Source organism: Lonchura striata, chromosome 9 (assembly GCF_046129695.1).
Source record: "Lonchura striata isolate bLonStr1 chromosome 9, bLonStr1.mat, whole genome shotgun sequence".
Lineage (NCBI taxonomy): Eukaryota > Metazoa > Chordata > Aves > Passeriformes > Estrildidae > Lonchura > Lonchura striata.
In genome coordinates this window covers 179009-199141 of record NC_134611.1, presented here as the reverse complement: position 1 = coordinate 199141, position 20133 = coordinate 179009, and the positions used below count along the sequence as shown (strand labels likewise).

The 20133-nt window shown below is 47.0% G+C and overlaps 1 protein-coding gene across 1 annotated transcript; it reads right to left on the bottom strand.

Annotated features, from left to right (window-relative positions):
• Nucleotides 1-5646: 5646 nt before the first annotated feature.
• TADA1 (transcriptional adaptor 1) lies at nt 5647-20127 on the bottom strand. Its single transcript, XM_021546005.3, has 8 exons — nt 20009-20127; nt 19715-19806; nt 18587-18652; nt 12565-12662; nt 10253-10462; nt 9110-9261; nt 8063-8225; nt 5647-6597 (listed from the first exon to the last, which is right to left on the bottom strand). The coding sequence occupies exons 1-8, from the start codon at nt 20080-20082 to the stop codon at nt 6445-6447; spliced, it is 1008 nt and encodes a 335-aa protein (XP_021401680.1). The 5' UTR covers nt 20083-20127; the 3' UTR covers nt 5647-6444.
• Nucleotides 20128-20133: the final 6 nt, after the last annotated feature.

Sequence of the window (20133 nt, the reverse complement as noted above, 5' to 3'; positions counted from 1 at the left end):
ATGGTCTTCAAGTTTCCTCCAAGTTTATATCAGGATAAAAAACAATTACAGGAATGAGACCAGACAGTGAGTGAAGGGCTGCTGAGAGAGTCAAGATGCTCCTCCATGGCCTGGACAATCTAGCGTTTAGGCAGTCAGGCCCATACTTTTATTTGTCACATATTCCCTTTTAGTAGTAGCAAAAGCAAGAGCCAGTAAGTGCTTGGGGAAGCAGATGTGTGTCCTCACCACGATGTCAACAAAGACATCCATGGGAGCTGTGCTCTGCCTGCTCCTCTCCCAGGCTCCATCAGCACCTCAGGACATGCAGGATGTGTTTCCACCGTGCTGCCTCTACGCCTGGCCTGGCACCTCTGCCCAGTGGACCTTGAGCATCTCTGGGGTTAAGCAAGAAGCTTCAGAAGGGGACCCATCAGATCATTGCCACAGCCCAAGCAGAGACCCAGCTGTGCTTAGGCACCAGCTCTGAGGTGCAGCACATTTGTATTCCTTGTGCCTTCCTCGGTGCTTTGATGTCACAGTGTGGTCCTGCCTGGGGTGCCTGGAGCTGCCCTTTAGTGCAGGAGCACAGCTGTGCCCAGCCCACGCTCTGGTGAGCTGATCACTGCCATCCAGGCACAGCCCTGCTCCCCTGTGCCAGCTGAGCCAGCAGCAGTGTGACACACTGGGGGCATGGGCCAACTTGTTCATCACCACCTTCCCAGGAGCCAGTGAGGGTTTGGGTGGAGACCACACGTTGGAAGGGCACTGCTCCTTCCTCTGCTCACACTTCCGTGTCATTTCTGCAAGATAGGGCACAGGTTGGTGGTCAGAATTACTCTTCCCCAAGTTACTGCTCAGTCCTGCTGAGCTCACTCCTGGTGTCACTCATCCAGACAGCCCATTCATCTTGGGATTGTCTTTTCCTCAAAACAAAAGATCAGCCAAGCCTAAAAGGTTCACAGTGCAATTGTTTAATCATAACTATGTAGCTATAGCCACTGATTAATGACTAAAAAAACGAAATAGCAAAGTTGGTTCAAGTCCTGAGGGACTCAATATTAGTATTTCAAGGCGTGATTTCCAAATAGCTGGGGCTGCTCTTTATTAATGATGCACTTCAGACTTTGTGTGCTTTACTCCTTTATTTTTTGGCTGTGGATGTGTAAGTTAAGCTTTAATGAGATCAGCAGCGTGCGGGGGCAGCTCCTCCCTTGAGCACTGGTGGGGAGGAGGCCAGTTTACAGGGATCCAGAGTATGGATTCTTTCTACAATGCCAAAGCTGTAAATACATCCATACCAAGTCCTTGGGAGCTGGGACCAGGAGGGTGGGATGAGCTGTAACAGCCCCCAGGGAACAGCCAGGCTGAGCTTTCCAACAGCACAAACACAGTGGTGTGTGTCAGCCACTGCTGCTGACAGCCATGGCTGGGCTGTGCTCAGGTGGTTTCTCAACGTGTCTGTTGTGTGTTGCTGGGTTTCTGTCTTTGCCTCTCTTGTTTTTCCCACTCATGGGCATGCTGAAGACTCAAATGACACAAACCCCCATCAGTGTCTGAGCAGGGTGAGGGGAGCTGGAGCCCACAAAGCCATGAGGTCAGAGGAGCAACTACCCTGACAGACACTGACATGTCCCTCTGGCAGACTGCACCCATGGCTCGAGGGGTCTCCTCTGAGAGAACACCTGAAATCGAGCCTTGCTTGCTGTGTTTTGCTGGGAAGCTCCAGGAAATTGCAAGAGAACTGTTTTGGTAATGGTGATGGGCTTCCCAGCCTTCCCCACATCCCTGGCAGGGCAGGTGCCAGGGTCAGCAAACCTCAGGAGCTGCTGCACAGCCCCATGCTGCTCCCTGCACCCAGCTGGCTGAGCAAAGGCTGCCCTCAGTGCTTCCTGGGCTTTGGAGACCAGATTCTAGCCTTCCTTCCTGTGTTAGTTTCCAACATTTCTAACGAAAAAAAAAAGAAGCCTCACCACACTGAGATGTGCTGCTCAGGGCCCTGCTGACCCAGGGGCAACGACACATGGTTTGACTCTTTTCTGACAGGATTTAGGACTTGCTGCACCAGTGTGTACCAGCTGGTTTGGGGCAAAGAGTAAATACTTTATTTGTTTTTGCTCCAAGGGCTTTGCAACCCCATTTTTTAGCACTACCAACACAAAGAGTTGTGAGATGCAGCTGCTGCTGTTCTCCAGGGCTCTGTGCAAAGCCTGTGCCAGCTCCAGAAGGGACACCAAGACAAAGACACCTCTGCCTTGCTCCCTCCACTGCTGGTGGCTGTACTGGCAGAATGAGGGAATCACACACTGTGGCATCTGCTGCCTACAGTGAAGGTCCAGCCCTGCTCTCACACACCCCCTCTCACAGGTTCCAGAGGAAACCATGGAGCTCAGCTGAGACATTCTGCAAAGCAGGAGGAATTCAGAGATGAATCTCCAACACATGAGAAAGGAGAATGACCCTGCAGCATCAATCCTTTAGTGAGCCATCGAGAAAGAGCAGGGCTGCACCTGCACCAGGCACTCCCAGAGCACAGGAGCAGAGCCAGGCTCTTGCTCCCCACTTTCCTGTATTTAGGGAATGCAGAGAGTGGATAAGAATACTCTGAAGCCTTTCATTATGGAGTTATTCAATACTCTATTTATTATAGAGCTAAAACTCACATTTGACACCTTGGAACAAACTTCTCGTGAGTATTTTGGAGAGGCTAGAGACACAGGTGAAAATAAAGCAAGCTGAGCTGCCTTGTGCTTTCTTTGTGGTGGGAAAACAGCATTTTAGCGAGAAATTAAAGTTTCAGTGCAAAAAGGAAGTCTTAAATATTTATGTTGCTCTAGGGAAAAACAGAGTGGTTGCTCCCATCAACAATACACTAACAAACTATAAATATCTGAAAATCAAGCCTACATTCCACAGAAAGACTACACTGCACAGACAATGACCTGCTGCTCCTCTGCCAAATCCATCTGAAGCATCTATATGAGCTATAAATAGAAGTACAGGGCAGATGGCTCAGCCAGGACCAAATCACCTCCTGAGATGCAGAGCTGGCCAGCTGTGCACAGGGAGACAGCAGCAGGGAAGAACATGCATGGCCACAGGAGCTGGGCAGGAGCCCTGCTGACACATTCCAAAACAGGGTTTAAAAGCCTTTAAAGGACTCAGAGGTTACAGGGCGCTCCATGGAAAGGCCAGAAGCCCTTCCTGTGAGATGAAAGTGGCCCCAGCTCCTGCTCGTTGCTCTCACCACAGTGACATTTCAGAAGTGGCTGTTGTTGCACAGAACAAGATATCTGATTGTGGAAGCCTTTAATTAACTATAACCCAGCCTACCACTGGGAAACTGGTTTCAGAAATTCAAATGGAAACAGTGGTTTTTTGATTATAACCAACACAGCCCCAGTGAGGCAAGGCCAAAGTCTGGGGAGCAAGGATTTGGCTGTTTGGGGGTGTTGATGAGTGCTACATTCACATCCTTGGCATCCTGCTTGGCACGCAACTGCAGAGGTTTGGTCAAACTTAAGCCAGGTCTGGCAGCTGAAACTGAAAAGTAACAGATTTTCTTTCTGACTGATACACTCACAGGGATGCAGGTCACATTGATCATTTCTGGGACGAGATGAACAACTTCACCCCAACCCAGGCCATGAAGCAAGCCCAGTGAAGATCTCAAGCACTCTTTCCCCCCTGTTCATGAGCTGGCAAGTGGTTTTTCAGTACAGATCTAGAAGTGGAAGCAGAAGCAATAGAAACTCCAAAAGTGGCAACTTTCAGTACACTGCATAGCTCCTACAGGGTTAAGAGCATAAGATGCAATTCTCACTCTTGAGGACATGGCAAGTGAGGTGTTATCCCTTCCCTTTTGTCTTTCCATATTCTGGCATGACTGTAACAAATCCCAGGTCTGAAGCAAGAGGCAGGGGTCAGAAGAAAAAGCCTTCAATGGTGAAGGCCACTAAAAGAACACCAAGTTACCAAGGTAACTTTTAAGTTCCACTAAAGGTTTTTGAGCTAACATCTGTCAGGAACAATTTTGCTCAAGCTTAGCTTGCCACAGAGCTGGCAGGTTCTGGGTGGGTATTGGGGCAAAAGCTAGACCCTGCCAAACTATTTTCTGTGCTGCTTTGAAGTTCAGCATTGTTACTCATTTTAGAGGGCTAGCTACTGTAGTGAAGACAGACATGTCATGTCACAGCCTAACAGTGATACCTATCAGTATCCTGCTCTCAGGGCAGGGGTCCAAGGAAAACCTTTACTGTCCACATGTTCACACACCAGAACTGGAGATGGCACTGCTTCTCTGGTCTCATCTCTAGAAATAAACAACCTGCTCTAATTTTGAGCTTGGCTCTTCCTTCAGCAGAGGGTGGAAAGGCAGCCTCCAGTTAGCCACAGGGTTAGCTCAGTTGCTTAGAGCAAGGTGCTCATAATGGTTCTGATCCCCATATGGGCCATTCCCTTAAGTGTTGGGCTCCTGATACTTGTGGCTTCCTTCCAGTTCAGAATATTCCATGATCCCTTGCAGCTCCATGACCCAAGAAGCCTGTAAATCATTGTTTATCACAAAAACTCACACTCCATGGCAAAGTGCTTTGAGAACATGTGCCTTTCACTTTTCAGATCTCTGCAATGCAGCTGACACGAGTTCCTTGTTGGAACCTTTGATGTGCAGCAGGCATATCAAACACCCCACTTTGTCAGGGTGGAATAGATGACTTGGCTCTTCAGAACACAGCTCAGGCAAACAGCAGGGACCTTCTAGTGCCACACTTAGCAATTTGTTTCAGAACCCGCCTGTGATGCTGTCAGAGGCTGGGTGCTTTCTTCACATCTGAGATCCTCAGACCTGCCCCAGAGTTTCTATCAAACCAACTTAGTACTTTCATTTTACACCAGAAGCATCACAACTATCTGGGAAATCTCCCTCCCACACCCCATGGGCTGTATTTTGGGTGGCTTGATGATCTCACCACCACACAGTTACTCAGGTTAAACACTGCTTTTAAAAACTGTCATGTAAGAGCCACTGAGTCAACTTTTAAGTTCAGGCTCGCTCTGACCAGCTTAACAACAGAAAAACAAAACAGTCAAAAGAAGAGGACCAAAAGGAATTGTCCATCTTTTCTGCCCCATTCCCGTGTTAACCACACACTGCCAGACCTACCTACAACCCCTCCCATCCTGCCAGGCCCTGCTGCAGTTCTGTGTTGTTGCTTTTCCCAGTTTCTTCATAATCCTAAAGTGATCTTCTCATGAAGAGAGCCACCAATTCCTGTCCGGACACTGCCTGTTGCTATGCCTGACTCCACAGCACATCCCAAAGGAGACACAGGAAAGCCAGGAACACAGGGACAGCTGCACTGCCCCTTGTTACAATGCTGGTGCAACATGAACAGTCACAGGGGCCAGGAAAGGAAGTTATAAAAACAGTAACTGGGAAGAAACATCAGGGAACGGCACCCTCCTCAGTCCTCAGGGTACAGCAGAGAAGAAAACTCCAAAAGAAATATAACAAGTCTCCCATCCAAATACCTTCCAAACAGGAGGATCAGAATGGAGACATGAGCTTCCCCTTTCATATTCCCCCAGAAGAAGCTGTTTCAATTCAATTACACACTGAGTCACACTTCAGCGGGTACCTTCGTGTTTGAGGTCAAACCCAGGTCATGCAGTAATTAAGACACTTTAATGGAATTCTCTTGTTATAATAAAACTAGTTCCCAGAGCTGAGTCAGAGCACCTGAAACCCAGGTGGAATTTCTCCTTTTACACAAGAGAATTTCTCCTTTTACACCTCTCCCATGTGAAGAAGTGTAGCTGCATCATTTCATATGAAGCAATACAAGACTGCATATTTTTACAAGGAAGTGATAGAGATTTGCTCATGCTGCAAATCCAAGGAGTCTTCAACACCAAGACAATTCCCTTTTTGCCTTGTTTTGTCACAGCTTCTAATCAGAAGTTCCTCTGGTAGAAGAGGAACAAGGTCAGCTAACAGAACTGCTCATCTTCACAAGAGCCCACCCCTTAATCAGTTAACGAAAAGGACCCCACCAACTGCAACAGAAGTTGGACAAAGCCTCTGGCGTCTGAGCTCAGGAGGAAAACTACCTGAGAGGTGAGGGTAAGGAGGCAGATTCTCCATGCTCACAAAAGAAGACAAGAGCAGACCTTATTTAAAATCAACTATTTCCCCTCTCACATTTATTTTTCCTAAAAACAGTCCTAGCAAATGTGTCTTGTTTCTCTTTCCCAACTCAGTGGCATTGCTGCAAGTACTCCAACAGCACGTGACTCTGGGGAAGCAGAGGAAGTGTCCCACAACTCGGTCCCATTTCCATAGGAAAAGCTGACTCATAAATCACATCATCCTGGAGATGCTGACACAGGTTGGTAAGGAGCATCCGAATGATAAGTCCCAGGAGCAGGCTGGAGCCACCTGAGGGCTGGCAGGGCTGCCCAGCTCTAGCAGAGCAGGAGGCCCTCCTTCATGGCCAGGCGCTGCCGATGGATCTTGTCCTGCTGCAGCTCCTCGTGGTTCGGGTGCCAGAGTTTCATGACAATCCTCTCAATGTTGAGAGCATAGACCGTGTGTGCAGGGATCACTTCTTTGTGCACCTGGAAATGCATGGTGGGAAACAAGCTGCACACTTGCACACACATTTGCCCGTGTTACCAGGGAATAACCTGCCTCTACCACAGGGGCCAGCTCTGCAGAGTGGGGACAAAGGGAGTCTCACAGGGAGAGCTGCTCCCTGCCAGCACAGCACAAACACCTCTTACACCACTTGCTAAGGGAGTGCCTGTTGGAGTCCAGGACATCCCTCTGCCTGCCCTGGCTGTCTCGAGATGCTAGCAGGGGGCTCAGAGACCTTGGCATGAAGTCAAAAACATCTGTGGCTTCAATTTTGGCCTGTGGAAGACTGTCAATTTTGTATGAGGAATTACAAGCCACAAGGGTTTGAGTAGTGTGATATTTGAATTAACACAGGGTGGAAAAGTAGAATTTTGGGATTTTTAGAATGTGACTCAGGGGTCAAGATGGAGGAACTTGGGCAAGTCCTAGCCTTCTCCTTGTCCTCCATGTCTTGGTGTGATGGTGACACTTTTCTATTAGTTTAAGGTAGAGACACACTGTCCAACATAGATGATAGATATTGGAATGTTATTGTAAACAAACTGTACGTAACTTTTGATACAAAAGGCAAACACTGCCCGACAGGGCATGTCAGAATGCCATGGCCTCCTTGCTGGGCAGAGCTCAGCAGGTCAGAGAAAGAATGTTATAGGCAAGAAAAAATAAACAACAATGTGATCCAAAGCATTCCAGATTCCTTCTCTGGCTGCGATGGGCTAGGAAACAAACCTTTACACTGTTGGGGTCCCAACAAGCTGATCTCATGGTAAGGAAATAGTAATGTGGTGGCAATCAATAACTGATCATCAAAACCACAGAAAAAACAATTCTGACTAAACACGAGATGAATGATTACAGCTCTGTGGTCAGTATCCACACCTGTGAGACAAAATCCCAAGGCCTGTTCACAACAGCAGAGATCATCAAGGGGGAATTTCTAACAAATAATTCAAAGTAGGCAATGCCCCCACAGCTATACATCACCAATAAAAATTCACCCAGCTGACCTTAAATGCCTCCCCAGGCTGGGGTGATCACAGCCAGCCCACTGCAGTGGCCTGCATGCCAGGACCAAGTATTCCTCTAAGTACCCAGGTGGAACATGAGGAGTTGAGGAGTAAGAAGGCACATGACAGGTAAGGTATTTTGCTGCAGCACTGTCAAAATCTGTCCAGCTCAGTTCTGATATAATCACTGCAGCCTTGCTGCAGAGGAAGAGCTCACCCATCTTGCACAGCTGTGAGATAGGGATCTCCTCATCAGCTCTGTGACCAAGGGGATCAGAACAGGCATTAAACCAGGAGTTAACAGTGGGAACAAATCAAACTCAAAGAAGGAAAGAGACTATGGGAAAACAAATCCCCCTCCATGCACATAAATCATGCCTAAGACTGGCAGCTAGGGCAGCACTGCCTGTGACACGAAGATGTGCTATGACCAGCTTACCTGCAGTGCCTCAAAGAGGTCGTACATGTTGACTGGAGGCAGGGATGCTGGTACAGTGTCCCCAGAGCAGGCCAGAAGCAGGGCTGCCTGCTGCTCAGCATCATCAGGAGCGGGCGGGGGGGCCAGGCTCTGACCCGCTGAGGGCGTCGCACTGCTCAGGGGGCTGGGGGCAGAGCAGGCAGAAAACATCCCAGTCACAAAACCAGCACCAGCTGTGGCTGTCATACAGCAGGAGCCTTGCTGTACTGCCCCACCTGGTGTGGGCCATATGCACATAAAATTATTTCAGCTTTAATAAAATTTTCTTAAATTTCAGTTTAACAAGGAGTGTGGACTGACCCTCAACATGCTCCAGCTTTGCTTAAATGGTCTCAGTTGTGCAATTTTTTCTTACTTGCAGACAATAGTTTCTACCCAGCATAAAAACTAAGGCACACACAACATTGAGCTGAAACACTGGCCGTTAGGGAGAGTTGTTTGTAATGCTACAATAAAATCTTCGAACACCCACGACCTCCTGTCAACTGCTAGAAGCTGCCACAGACAAACAAAACTGCCTTCTCATACACAAAAGCTGCCATGAAGCACTGCACAAACTCTTTGACACTGAGACTCCAAATTGAAGGACCTCAAAGCCCTGCTAACTATAAAGATGTGCCACAGAACCATAAACACATTTGCATGCAGGAAATGACAGGATGGCAATGTCCTGCAGGTCCTCATTGACATTTTAATCCTATGGCACAACAGCCGTGCCTCCACAAAGGCAGAGAATTGCTGTGTTACTGACATTTCCAAAAAGCAGAAATAAACTGCTGGGCAAGCAGAGGTAAGGGAGAGAGATGTAACACTGTCCCTACAGTCCTGTACTGGGAAATCCCCATATCCTCAACTCCCTGTTTAGTTGTACAGCCCTCCATACCAATGCCTTCCTAGTGTGTGAAAACAAGACGCCATCAACACAAATAAAAGAAGCAGCTGAGCCATGGAGTAATTCCAAGACTAGAAAAACCTATGTACATTATCAGTGTGCTGCCAGCTCCTTACCACTCAATTAAGTTGTTATAAGCAACAACACTGTTCTTCAGATATGGCTGAGGGTTGACATTGCTTCCAAAGGCATACTTGAAATGGCCATCCCTCAGACGATAGGCTTTCCTCCTGGATATCACAGAGGTCAGAATGTCCTTAAGGTGGTTCTGCAAGGAAAACAAATCTTGTGACATGTGCTGATACATTCACTCATGGATAGGAGGGCCTCAACAAATGGCAAGACAGAAGCAGTGCTGCTCTGACCACAGGGACCTAAAGGCGGAAGGGAACCAATATCTGGACAGGATGTTTTCATTATCCAACATTTTGATACAGAGAATATGGCATTTTGTGAGTACCATAAACATCAGCCTGTGAACTATAGTTTAATATGTGATATCCTGCTTCAAATGTCAAAGGGGTGTCTTCGATGCTAGGAAATTCCCAACCTCTGATTAAGATTTTATAACTGACACTAGATGTTACACTTGAACTGAAATACACGCCCTGAAATGACAGTGAAAAGCCACTCACTGATCCTTTTTCATTTGCCTGAACAGTGCTGGAGAAAGAATGGTGGGAAAAAAACAAGCAGACAACTTCTTCATTTGGCCTCACTCCAGCTGGGGAACTCATGTTGGCCTCCACATGCTGAGTGCAGAAAACCATCCACACATCAATGCTCCAAGCAGTGGCTGTGTTATTCCTGGGATGTGTACAGTGATGCACCATGACCAATGGCCAAAGCCAAACCAGGACTTCACCTGGATCAGGTATCACCTGATCCTGTTCCTTCATGGGCCAGGCCAGACACTGTGCCTGTAATAGATTGCTTTTTATAGAACTGGTCAAACTGGCATTCCCATTCTGTCCCTCCTTTTAAGTGACAGGAATAGCATTTTCCACAACAGCTATGTCAGCATGCCAGGGTACTGTACAAGTACATCAAAACTAACGCTTGCAGGCAGAAGCCCAAGACTTTACACCCAGGGCATGAGATTCTCCATTCTCACATTACTCAGGGGACAAAAGGGCAACTGGAGAACCATCAGAGCAGCAGGTTTCCACCCCATGCTGGGGGACAACACCCCACACTGCACACAGAGCCTTTTGCTGCTGGTGTTATGAAACTACTGCAGCCCCCCAGCCCAGCCTCACCTCCACAGCATAAACAACAGCTGTCACTGCCTCCTCGGTGACATTGTCCAGCCCGTGCTCATAGGCAGTGACAATCATCCTTCCTTCCAGCTGGCCACGTGTTGGGAGCATCATGGTGTGAGAACACAGCTTCAAATCATCATCCTCCTGAGGATCCTTTGCCACAAACTGCTGGGCTCCCGACAGCGGGTTCTGAGGCTGGAACCGGTGCTGTCAGGAACACAACATTAAAGCATAAGACAATATTCATTCAGACCCTTTGGTTCATCAAGGGGACATCCCTTCTCCACTCAGAAAGCTTACACCTATAAGAAGTCCTTAAAAAATCCTCCCCAATTACTTGTGACTGAAGAAATTGGTTAGTCAGTGTTGGCATCCTTTCACAGGACTTGTCCAGTAGCACCCCCAAACCACCTGAACTTTGGGTATACACAACACACTGCAGCAAGAAATTCTACACACCACATGAAGACTCACCTGCTCTGGTCTGCTCTGTACCTCCCCACCTGCTAGATTTGTTTGATTCTCCCAGGAGCCTCAAATGTGGTCAGTTACTGTCCTTTTTATCTCCTTTCACACTACTCAGACCAGTGATTGGACTTTCACATCTCTCAGACACCTTCTATGTTGAAGAGTTCTCATCTATTTAGTAATTTCTTGTACAGAATGGTATATTTTTACTTACTATCTGTACAGTTACCCTCCAGATTAAAACCCAAACTTGTGTGATTGATTCTTACATTTTTCTAATGCCTTAAACTTAGCCCAATTCCAGCACCAATTTCATTCTCCAGTCTCCCTGTGTACTTTCACTACTCCAAGCAGAGCTGTGTTACAGAACAGCCACTGAGATAGACTATGTTTTTCAGAACTGACTTAGTTATTTAGACAAAAAACTCATCACAGAACAGGAATTCATACTAGAAGGGGCATTTCCCAGGCCATATGTCTTCCAGCACAAATCCTTGGCTGCACTGTCTCTCAAGCTCTGAGTGCCTGTGATGGCTCCTCAGTCCCCAGATAAAGGGGGGAACAAAGCAAATGTAAATTATTGATCATTGAGCGCAGCCATGTGCCCAGCTCTAACCCACAAGGAAACAGACTCATCACACTCCCTCTACTTTCCAATCTCCATAATGGAGATTGCTGCAAGGCTTTTATGGGGCACCAGGACAAACACTCTTTAAACATGAACAATGAATATGCAGCAAAGTGGATTTCTCACATCTTAGTTTCAGGGGAGAAACAGGGGCTGCTTTAGTCAAAGGACAGTGTGGCATTTAACTCAGAGTGAAAAACCAGTCCACCCACTGTGTGTGAAAGCAGGTTTCCCTCCCCATAATTCTAAATATTCATGCTTTCATTACAGGAAAGTCACATGCCTGGCAAAAAAGACCTTCAAAACGTAAGCAACTCTCAAGAGGAATGTGGTTTGGGAGAGCAGAAGCCAACTGGAATGGACCTGTGGTCATTCACAGCTGTTACTCTGAGCAGTGAGGGAAACACTATGAAATACCAAGGCACTTCCAAGTTCACACTACTCAGGAATTCCACTAGTACCAGAAAACCCATTCATCATAACATGCACTTCATACAGTGTTTACTGCCAAGCATTCCTGAACATGTGTACAAACACACACTAGAAATCTGGTGTATCCTAGTGGTAGTGAGTAAATGAAATTCTAAGACTTCCACTACACCACAACTTGCTTTTCAAACTCTCATCTACTTGCTGCTGAACTAAAAGTTACAGTGAAGTTTTAAGACAAGCAAGGTAACACAGTCTGAATTCAGAACATCACAATACAGGTCGCAGCTGTGAGCACTGTAATTTGACAGTTCCTAAATACAAGAAGCCTTCAGCTGGACTTGCATTCCTTTGGGACACTAGTCTCTGAAGCACACACAGAGTGTCTAATCACACTCCTCAGAAGGGCAGTATGCACCTTACCAAATCCAGCCCGTTGAAGAAAGTGCCTCATCTCAAATCTCTGTCACACCAAGTCCCCTCCACACTGCTCTGTAAGCACAGAAACAAGTGCAGAACAGGGGTGAGACAGTACTGGGTGGATGTACAGAGCCTCTGCTGCAAAGTGAACCGGATCTCGCACATTTCTGTGCCACTTACCAGAAGATAGCACCTTTAAAAGGCATTCTCGGATCTGAAACAACTTGACCTTCTGAAAACATTACACCCAGGATCTTGCTTCTAACACTTTGAGAGTTAGAGAATTCTATCTGACTGCCTGAATAAACAGTAAATCGCTTGTTTTAAGAATTTGGTAAATATAAAGTGAACCACAGGCACTTACATCAAACTTTTGGCGAACTGAAGAAATCTTTTTCTTCCCTTTGGGTTTTCCAGGTTTAGTTGCAGAGCCACCTGGCCATGGCAGAGATCCAGCACCTTCTACAAATTGAAAGGAAAAAGAAACCAAACCAAACAAACAAACAAACAAAAAACCCACAAAACACCCACTCAACTGGTGTTGCTGATTTAGGGCCAGGATGAAACCCTTAACATTTGGCCACCTGTTAAGCCTCAACCCAAAATCAACAGCCATAGCAAAGAGGAAGGTCTTTTGAGGGGAGAACACTTTTGGCAGCCCCTCCCTTCCTTTGTCACCCCCTTGCTACTTTGACTCACTTACAACACCCATGATTGTCCACACACCACACAAAACCCACAGTGGAAGGAGAGAGATAAACACAGCCTGTAAGAAAATCCAAAAGGAAGGAACAAGCTATTTGTTCCATCAGAAAGGTAAGAGCTTGCCTGGAGCTCTTACATGGAGTAGGCTCTCCTCTCACCCACTCCTGGATCAGATCAGATGCTAAACCATCTGAATTGAGCAGCCTGACTCCCCAGTTCTCCTTCAGCAAGATTTGTCATGGATCCTTATTAAATATCACAGCTGATTGTTCCATTACACTGAAGAGAAGGAGAAGAGGGAAGAACTGCAGAGGCCACTGAGCCCAGGAGCACGATGTCACTAATGTGACCAGTGAGAAAACAGTGGAAAAAGAGGTTCTTGTTTAGTACCAATAAATAAATACATTTGGTCATATAATCAGCTCAAAAGTCCACCGAACACTGTCTGACAGCTACCCCTACAGCAAGCCAAACCACATCCTGATAATCACAGGCTTGGCAAGGACAGCCTAGCAAATTTCCTGCTGACAGGCTTACAGTATCTGTGAGCAATTAATTCCTTGAGGAAAATTGGCTGCACTGCACTGGATGTGTGTGTGCTTGTTGGCAGGGAACAAGCACAACTCAGATACTCGGCAGCCCTCTCGTGGCTACAGAGCAGCCTGTGCTGTGTGCCTCCAGCACCCTCCTGCCCTGCAAGCAAGCATCCTCTTCCTTTGGAGCACAGCGTGCCCTGAGCATGAACACCTCAGGGAGCTTGGACAGCTCGGCTCTGGACACTTCAGCTGCCCCCAAAGCAGAGCTAGAGCTGTGCAGGCAGGCAGCTCTGACAGCACAGCAATGTGTTGGACATTCCCTGGCCACACCTCAGCCAGAATTTGCCATTTCCTCTAGACAGGGACAAGAAGTGACAGCAGCCTTTCCACATCTCACCACCCACAGCCTGGCTAGCCTCACTGAGCACTGACCAACACCCAGCTGTGGTTCTCTCCTGCTCCCACAGTTCTCACCAGCTTCACACCAATCTCTGAGTTTATCTCTGGCTGTCCCAATTATGCTTCATGTACTCTAATCAAGAATTAAATATGTTTAATTTGCTGTAGACAGGAACTCAAACACAATTATACCACAGTCCTGTTTGTAAGGAATGAGACTGGCTAGAAGTCCTTGGCTATGGGGAGCTTCCCACACTCCCAGCTGGAGCACGAGCACGGTGTTCCCTGCTATGGAAAAAAAAAAATTCCAACAGGGTCAGGCTCAGATAGAGGATTTTGAAATTTTTGAATGGTCAGCTGCTAAGAAGGGCTTAGAAACAACCTACACACACAGAGACAGCACATTCTCCCTATATTAAAAAAAAAAAAAGTTGACCAAGAAGTTTAGTTACATCCTATTAGAGAGGTGGAAACCCATAGCCTACAAACCCTGTTGTCAAAATCCACTGTTCAATTTAAGAAATTAAAAGATAATAAATAAAATGGCCCCAAAAATTATAAGGCTGGTGTCACTGTTCATCAATACATCACAGGAGAGGCCCTAATAATGGAGCATAGGAAACCACTGTGGAGCACCACATCAAGTCTCACACAGCTCCTTCACAGCCTCATTTGTGACCAGAGAAAATGCAATAGATGGAGATGGAAATTGCAAACACTCTTTTCCCTGATAATAGGTTATAGCTAAGTCTGAATTTTTAAAATACCTTTCTTAAGAAAAATAATACAGTAGATTTTAAATTAAATGGCAACTAAATTTATAGGCTTTGACAGATCCGAAAGATGCAACTTAATTGAATCTCAACGTGCACATTTAACAAGAACTTAACCAAACTCATCTTAAAACAAGGAAAAGGTGAGATACAATCTCCTATTCCCCACTATAACAAGCCCATAGCACAATTTTTGGTTCCTTTTCCAGGTTTTCATATTACCAAGCCTGACTTGCACTAGATGAAGAAAGCAAAATTTCCCTCTAGCATTCTAAGAAACCAGTACTTGTCTTCCTGGCCACAAATGACAAGGCTGGGTTGGCTCAGACATGAAACTTCAGAGATGAATGCAGCTTTTATTCAATATTGATAGCAAAGGAATCAGACCTTAAGAAACCACTGCTGCTCTGTCTTCAAAGATCAGGAAGAGATAAAAACATTTTTCTAGAAGCTACCACATCTCTGCATAGCACCAACATGATGGCACCAACCAGTCCAGACAGAACCTGTCAGGTTTTCCCGACATGCTACATGAGGAAAGGACAAAGATTCAGAGAAAGTCACCATAGAAAAAAGCAGACAGAGAGAAAACACACATTTCCCACGCCTGTTTACTTGATCTTCAGTTTGGAGGGGGTTGCTTGTTTTAATCTTCTTGCAGGAAGAAGGTTTTGGTCAGGTATTCTGCTGACATTTAGTTGATATTCTGCTGAATCTCCTCTGCCAAAAACTCACACTCCCATTTTCTTACTTTTCCTCCCCTCTCAGTACTCTGGAGAGAAGCAAACACAAGCAACCTGAGCCAACCTCCCAGCTGCAAGCCCTCTAAGCAAAGCCTGTGGACAAACCTGATGAAATAAAATGCTCCTGTTACTCCATATGAGTTCTAATTCACTGAGCCATCATTTAATTGGCCTGACACTACCACTAAATAAATCCGTACATCACTAACTCAGGTGCTGGCAATTGTCTCGGTTTTATTGCTAACATTTAGCTAAGAAAGGAGGGAACAGTTCAAGCAAGATACATATTAACTCAAGAAACCTTGCTACCCTGAGTGCTTGCAACTGTCCAACAAACAAGGTCAGCTTAGTAAGCAAGTCCGTGCAAGGTTAAGAAAGGATGTAAACCAGAGTCCCTCTTGATGGAATTTCTGGGGGAAGAAAAAATGCCAGTGTGCTGGTTTGGAGCGGAAGATGGTTAATTTTTTCCATGGTAGCTGTGTATTGGATGTGTGCCCAGAACAATGTTGGTAACACAGGGATGTTTTCATTCCTGCAGGGCACAGAGATAAGGGATTTTTTGCTCCTCACCCCATCCCATCAGCTAGGAGCCTGGCAGTGCAGAAGGACCTGGGAGAGGACCCAGCCAGGAGAGCTGACCCCAAATGGTCACCCTTCACATCAGGATAGACAACATACCTCCCTGCCTCTGCACCACCAAGCCCTAAATGTCCCACGGCAGAAAGGCTGTGCAACTGGCACTTCAAGTTGTTTGGGTGACCAACAGCCTGAGCAGATGAGAGGGGGAAATGCAAAGCATCCTCAAAAAGGGTGACATTCACCAAGTGCTCCTCTAAATCCCAGGTGGAACCACTACTACAAGAGGCAGCAAAGTTGGGATCAGATGGGTTTGTTTGCATGGTTCAACATATATTACAATCACTCCTGAAAAATACCTTCCCCAAGGGTTCTTATTCCAACACAGTACAGTATCAAGTACAATTTTACCACTGACCACATGCTTACTTTTTTAATACAAAATAACATTTTAAGAATGGCTCTTTCCCCTTATCTCTCACACCAAGGTGGAAAGTACATGCATCAGTAACCCTTTTGATGTTGTGCCAAGTGCCTCAAAAACACTTCTTTAAAGTTACTTATTTCCATGAATCATGAAGTAAACACCTTCTACCCAAAAGACAGTGGCAGACACAAAAGCCTGTTAGCTTTCCATTCTTACATGGAGAGGGGAAAAAAAAGATAAAAAAAACCAAACAACAACACACAAAAATACTAGCAGGTGTCAGACTGGCATCTAGGGGAAGAAAAAGAAATCTAGACATTAAAAGCTAGTATTCCACTGATACTATATTTTCCTAGGCTTGCATGTACAACTGTACACCACACACAGCTGATAGGGAGATCTTGCCTGTAAGAAATCTACCAATAGCCCAGAAAGAGGCACTTCAGCACAGATCAGCTCCCAGATCATTGGGAGACTCTGCACTGATCTGTGGACAGCACAGCTGAGCTGCTGGAAGGGACTAGCTAAATGCACTGTTAGCTCCAGAGCACCAAACCACACGTTTAAGACCACACAACCATGAATAAACTGACTTTTTTCAAGCTGGCTTATGCAATCTGTGGACACAGCCAGCCAAAGCTTGCCTGACAGCCCTGGAGGTGACCAGCACTGGGAAAGGACCCTGGCCAGCTGGCTCACCACCACATGCTGCCATGACCTGCTGAACCACTACAACCAGGCTTCTTCGAGGGCTCTGAGGGGAGCAGCTGCAATGGGACAAGAGAAAATTACCTCCAGGGACTTGAAATTAAAGAAGGTCAGGCAGGAAATAAGGAGCATATGGAAAGCACCTGTGGAACAGCACCCTTCTCTGTGCTGGGGCTCCTACCTTCAACACAGTCCTAAACAGCCTTGGAAAGGGTCACCTGGGAGAGTTTGCTGAGGAATCCTGACCAGGCAGCTGCATGCCATGACTAAATGGCATAAGGAGACTATATAGTGACATTCAGAACAGCTGGGCTCAGATCATGCACACAGGAATAACAAAGCCCAACCTCAGCCACATGGCAAGAGGCTCTAGCCTACCACTGCCTCCGAGAAGCAAGACCTCTGGGCTGTGAGCTGCACTCCAACACTCACAGCAGCTCACTGCTGAGCTCAGAGAACAGGCACTGCCTCCCTCCCCTCCTCATTTAGACTCAGCTGCTCCAGGTGATCATCAGAGGAATGACTGTTCCTGTGCGTTCTTTTTATAATCCAGCTGTAATTAATTATTCCAAGTTAAAAGCAAAGAGCAGCAGATTCCGACGTAAACCTACTGGTTTACGTGAGTCGAGACCCCTAAAGGGAACAAGTTTAGGGCAAAAACACAAGGTGTTTTTGCAGTTTAATCAAGAGCAAACAAAGCAAGTTTGGAGGTGGGGGCAATTACCATTTAATTAGCACAGCTAATTAGAACAGTTCAGGACCAGCTCCAACACAAAAACACACTGGCAGCCATGAATTTTGCTGGCATTATTTTCTCTAGCTACAATAGGCACCTCAGTAACAGGTATTCTCTCAAAAAACTCATCTCTCAGGTCTCAGCCCATGTGAGCTGTAACAATTTTCTCTCCCTTCCTACACAGCATTTCCACATCTTGAATTGCAGCTCAGTTGCTCTTGCTACCACATCTCTGGATTGAGAGCTCTTTTGAAGACCAAACAAAACACACCTGCAACCCTGAGGACAGCCATTCTAGACACTGACAAAGGTAAAATGTAATTCTACATACTCACAAAATTAAAATGTTAACTATCTGCAGATGACTGGGTTAATAGGTCAAAGCTCAACCAAGGCTTCCCTGTAAGCACTTTTCTATGAGATATGTGCTTGAAATGAAGAGGAGTCAGGAATGCTCAGCTCTCCACAACGACCAAAGGAGAGCAAAGCACATCAAAGAAAAGGCTGCATTTGCCTTGACCCTTCAGCTGGCAGCAGACATCAACCCAGAAATCTAATCAGATTATCACAGGCAGCAATCCAGCATCAGCCTCTAACCAAGCACACACAGCTTAGTCATAGAAGCATTTCTGCTGAAACATTATTTTGCTGTATTTTTACCTGTGTGGCAAAAAAAACCCCATTAATATTAAGGCTGAGAACACTGGGGTACTTGTGCACACACACCCCAAACACACAAGTGGCAGGCACAGTGTTACACCAATGAGGCTTCTCAGGACTTACCTGGGGCAGAAACCAAGATCTGGCATCGGGTGAGAATAGCCAGGAGGAAATCGTTGTGAGAGTGGACTGTAAAGAGACAGAGCTCATTAGCAGCACATCAGTGCCCAGAGGCACACCCTCAAAGCCATCCTACATTAGCTCCCTAAGCTTTCCCACTCTTGTGTTCTCCCCACCTGCTCAGTCAATTTTCAGTTTAAGTTTTTTTTTTAGTTTTCTTCTACTGGGCTGAGAATCTGCAAAGGTGAGAACAACACAGACGATAATACACACGGCACAGAAATAACGAGGTCACTTCTCAGTGTTACACACACACACAGAGCTGCTTGACAAGTCTGGTGTATTCAGCCAGTCAGAGGAGCAGCTGTCCCTCTTGCCATGCAGGCACCCCACTGCAGCGCTTTTGGTCTTGCTACAAAATACACCAAAATGAGAACCACAAAGAAGAAGTCAACTCAAATAGGTTCTAACAAAACAGAACTTCATTGCAGAGGCTTTTGGGAATGTATGAGTAAATGTGCACAAGAGAAAGTGAAAACAACTTCAGAGGCAGGATCAGAGGGCTACAGGATCCTCTTTGGAGTCTGAGCACCAAAAAACTCCCTGCCTTTCCCTACAAGGATCACAAACGCGGAAGCCAGGAGCCCCCAGAATGAGCTCAGCAATGCTCACCCATGTGTGCAGACACACAGAGAAGCAAAGACAGAGGATCCTCACCCTTCAGCACCCCCACCTGCCAGTCCCAAAGGCCAGGAAGGACCTGCCTGCTGCAAATGCACCCTGGTGAATGCAGGGCTCCCTGCCCTACCCCAGCTACAGCCAAAGGGAAAGCGCAGAAAGGACTGTGCCTCCAGAGTGACATCAAAAAATGGCTTTTTGGTTGCTCGAACAGCATGTTTTACATTTGTACCACAATTAGACAAATTGTCCGTCAGTGCCGGCGTTACACGGGGACTTCCCCATGCAGCCAGGGCACCTCCCACGTTAACCCCATTGCTGCCGGAGCCCTGGCCACTGCTATTTCCTCACAAGCACTCTCCCCGCTCGGGAAGCACCGCGGAGCCTGGACGAGCTTCCCTGGCCTGGCAGGGCAAGGCAGGGAAACGAACGGCAGGTGTTATTTGATTTTACCATTGTCTTGCGTGAGAAGCCTGCGCGCTTCCAGGTCAAACTCCTCCTTACTGATCTTCTGCTTGAACCAGAGCTTCAGGTTGGCCCAGTACCTCAGGAAGAGCAGGGAACCACAGAATCAATGCGCTTGGAAAAGACCTCCGAGATCATCGAGTCCAACCTCTCAGCGCCACGGCGTCAAGCAGCGCGCGGCTCTCTGCTCGAGCACCTCCGCTGAGGCGCGGACACCGGGGCTCGGCAGGAACGCGAGGGGCCGGCCCAGCCCCGCACCCCCCGCTCCCCGAGGGCACTCACTGCTTCACGTTCTCGCCCAGCGCCTCGCTGAGGCTCTTCTTGGCCGCCTCCAGCTCGCTCACGTAGGTCGCCATCACGGCCGCCGCCGCCTCGCGCCGTCACGTGCCCGCCGCTCACGTGCCCGC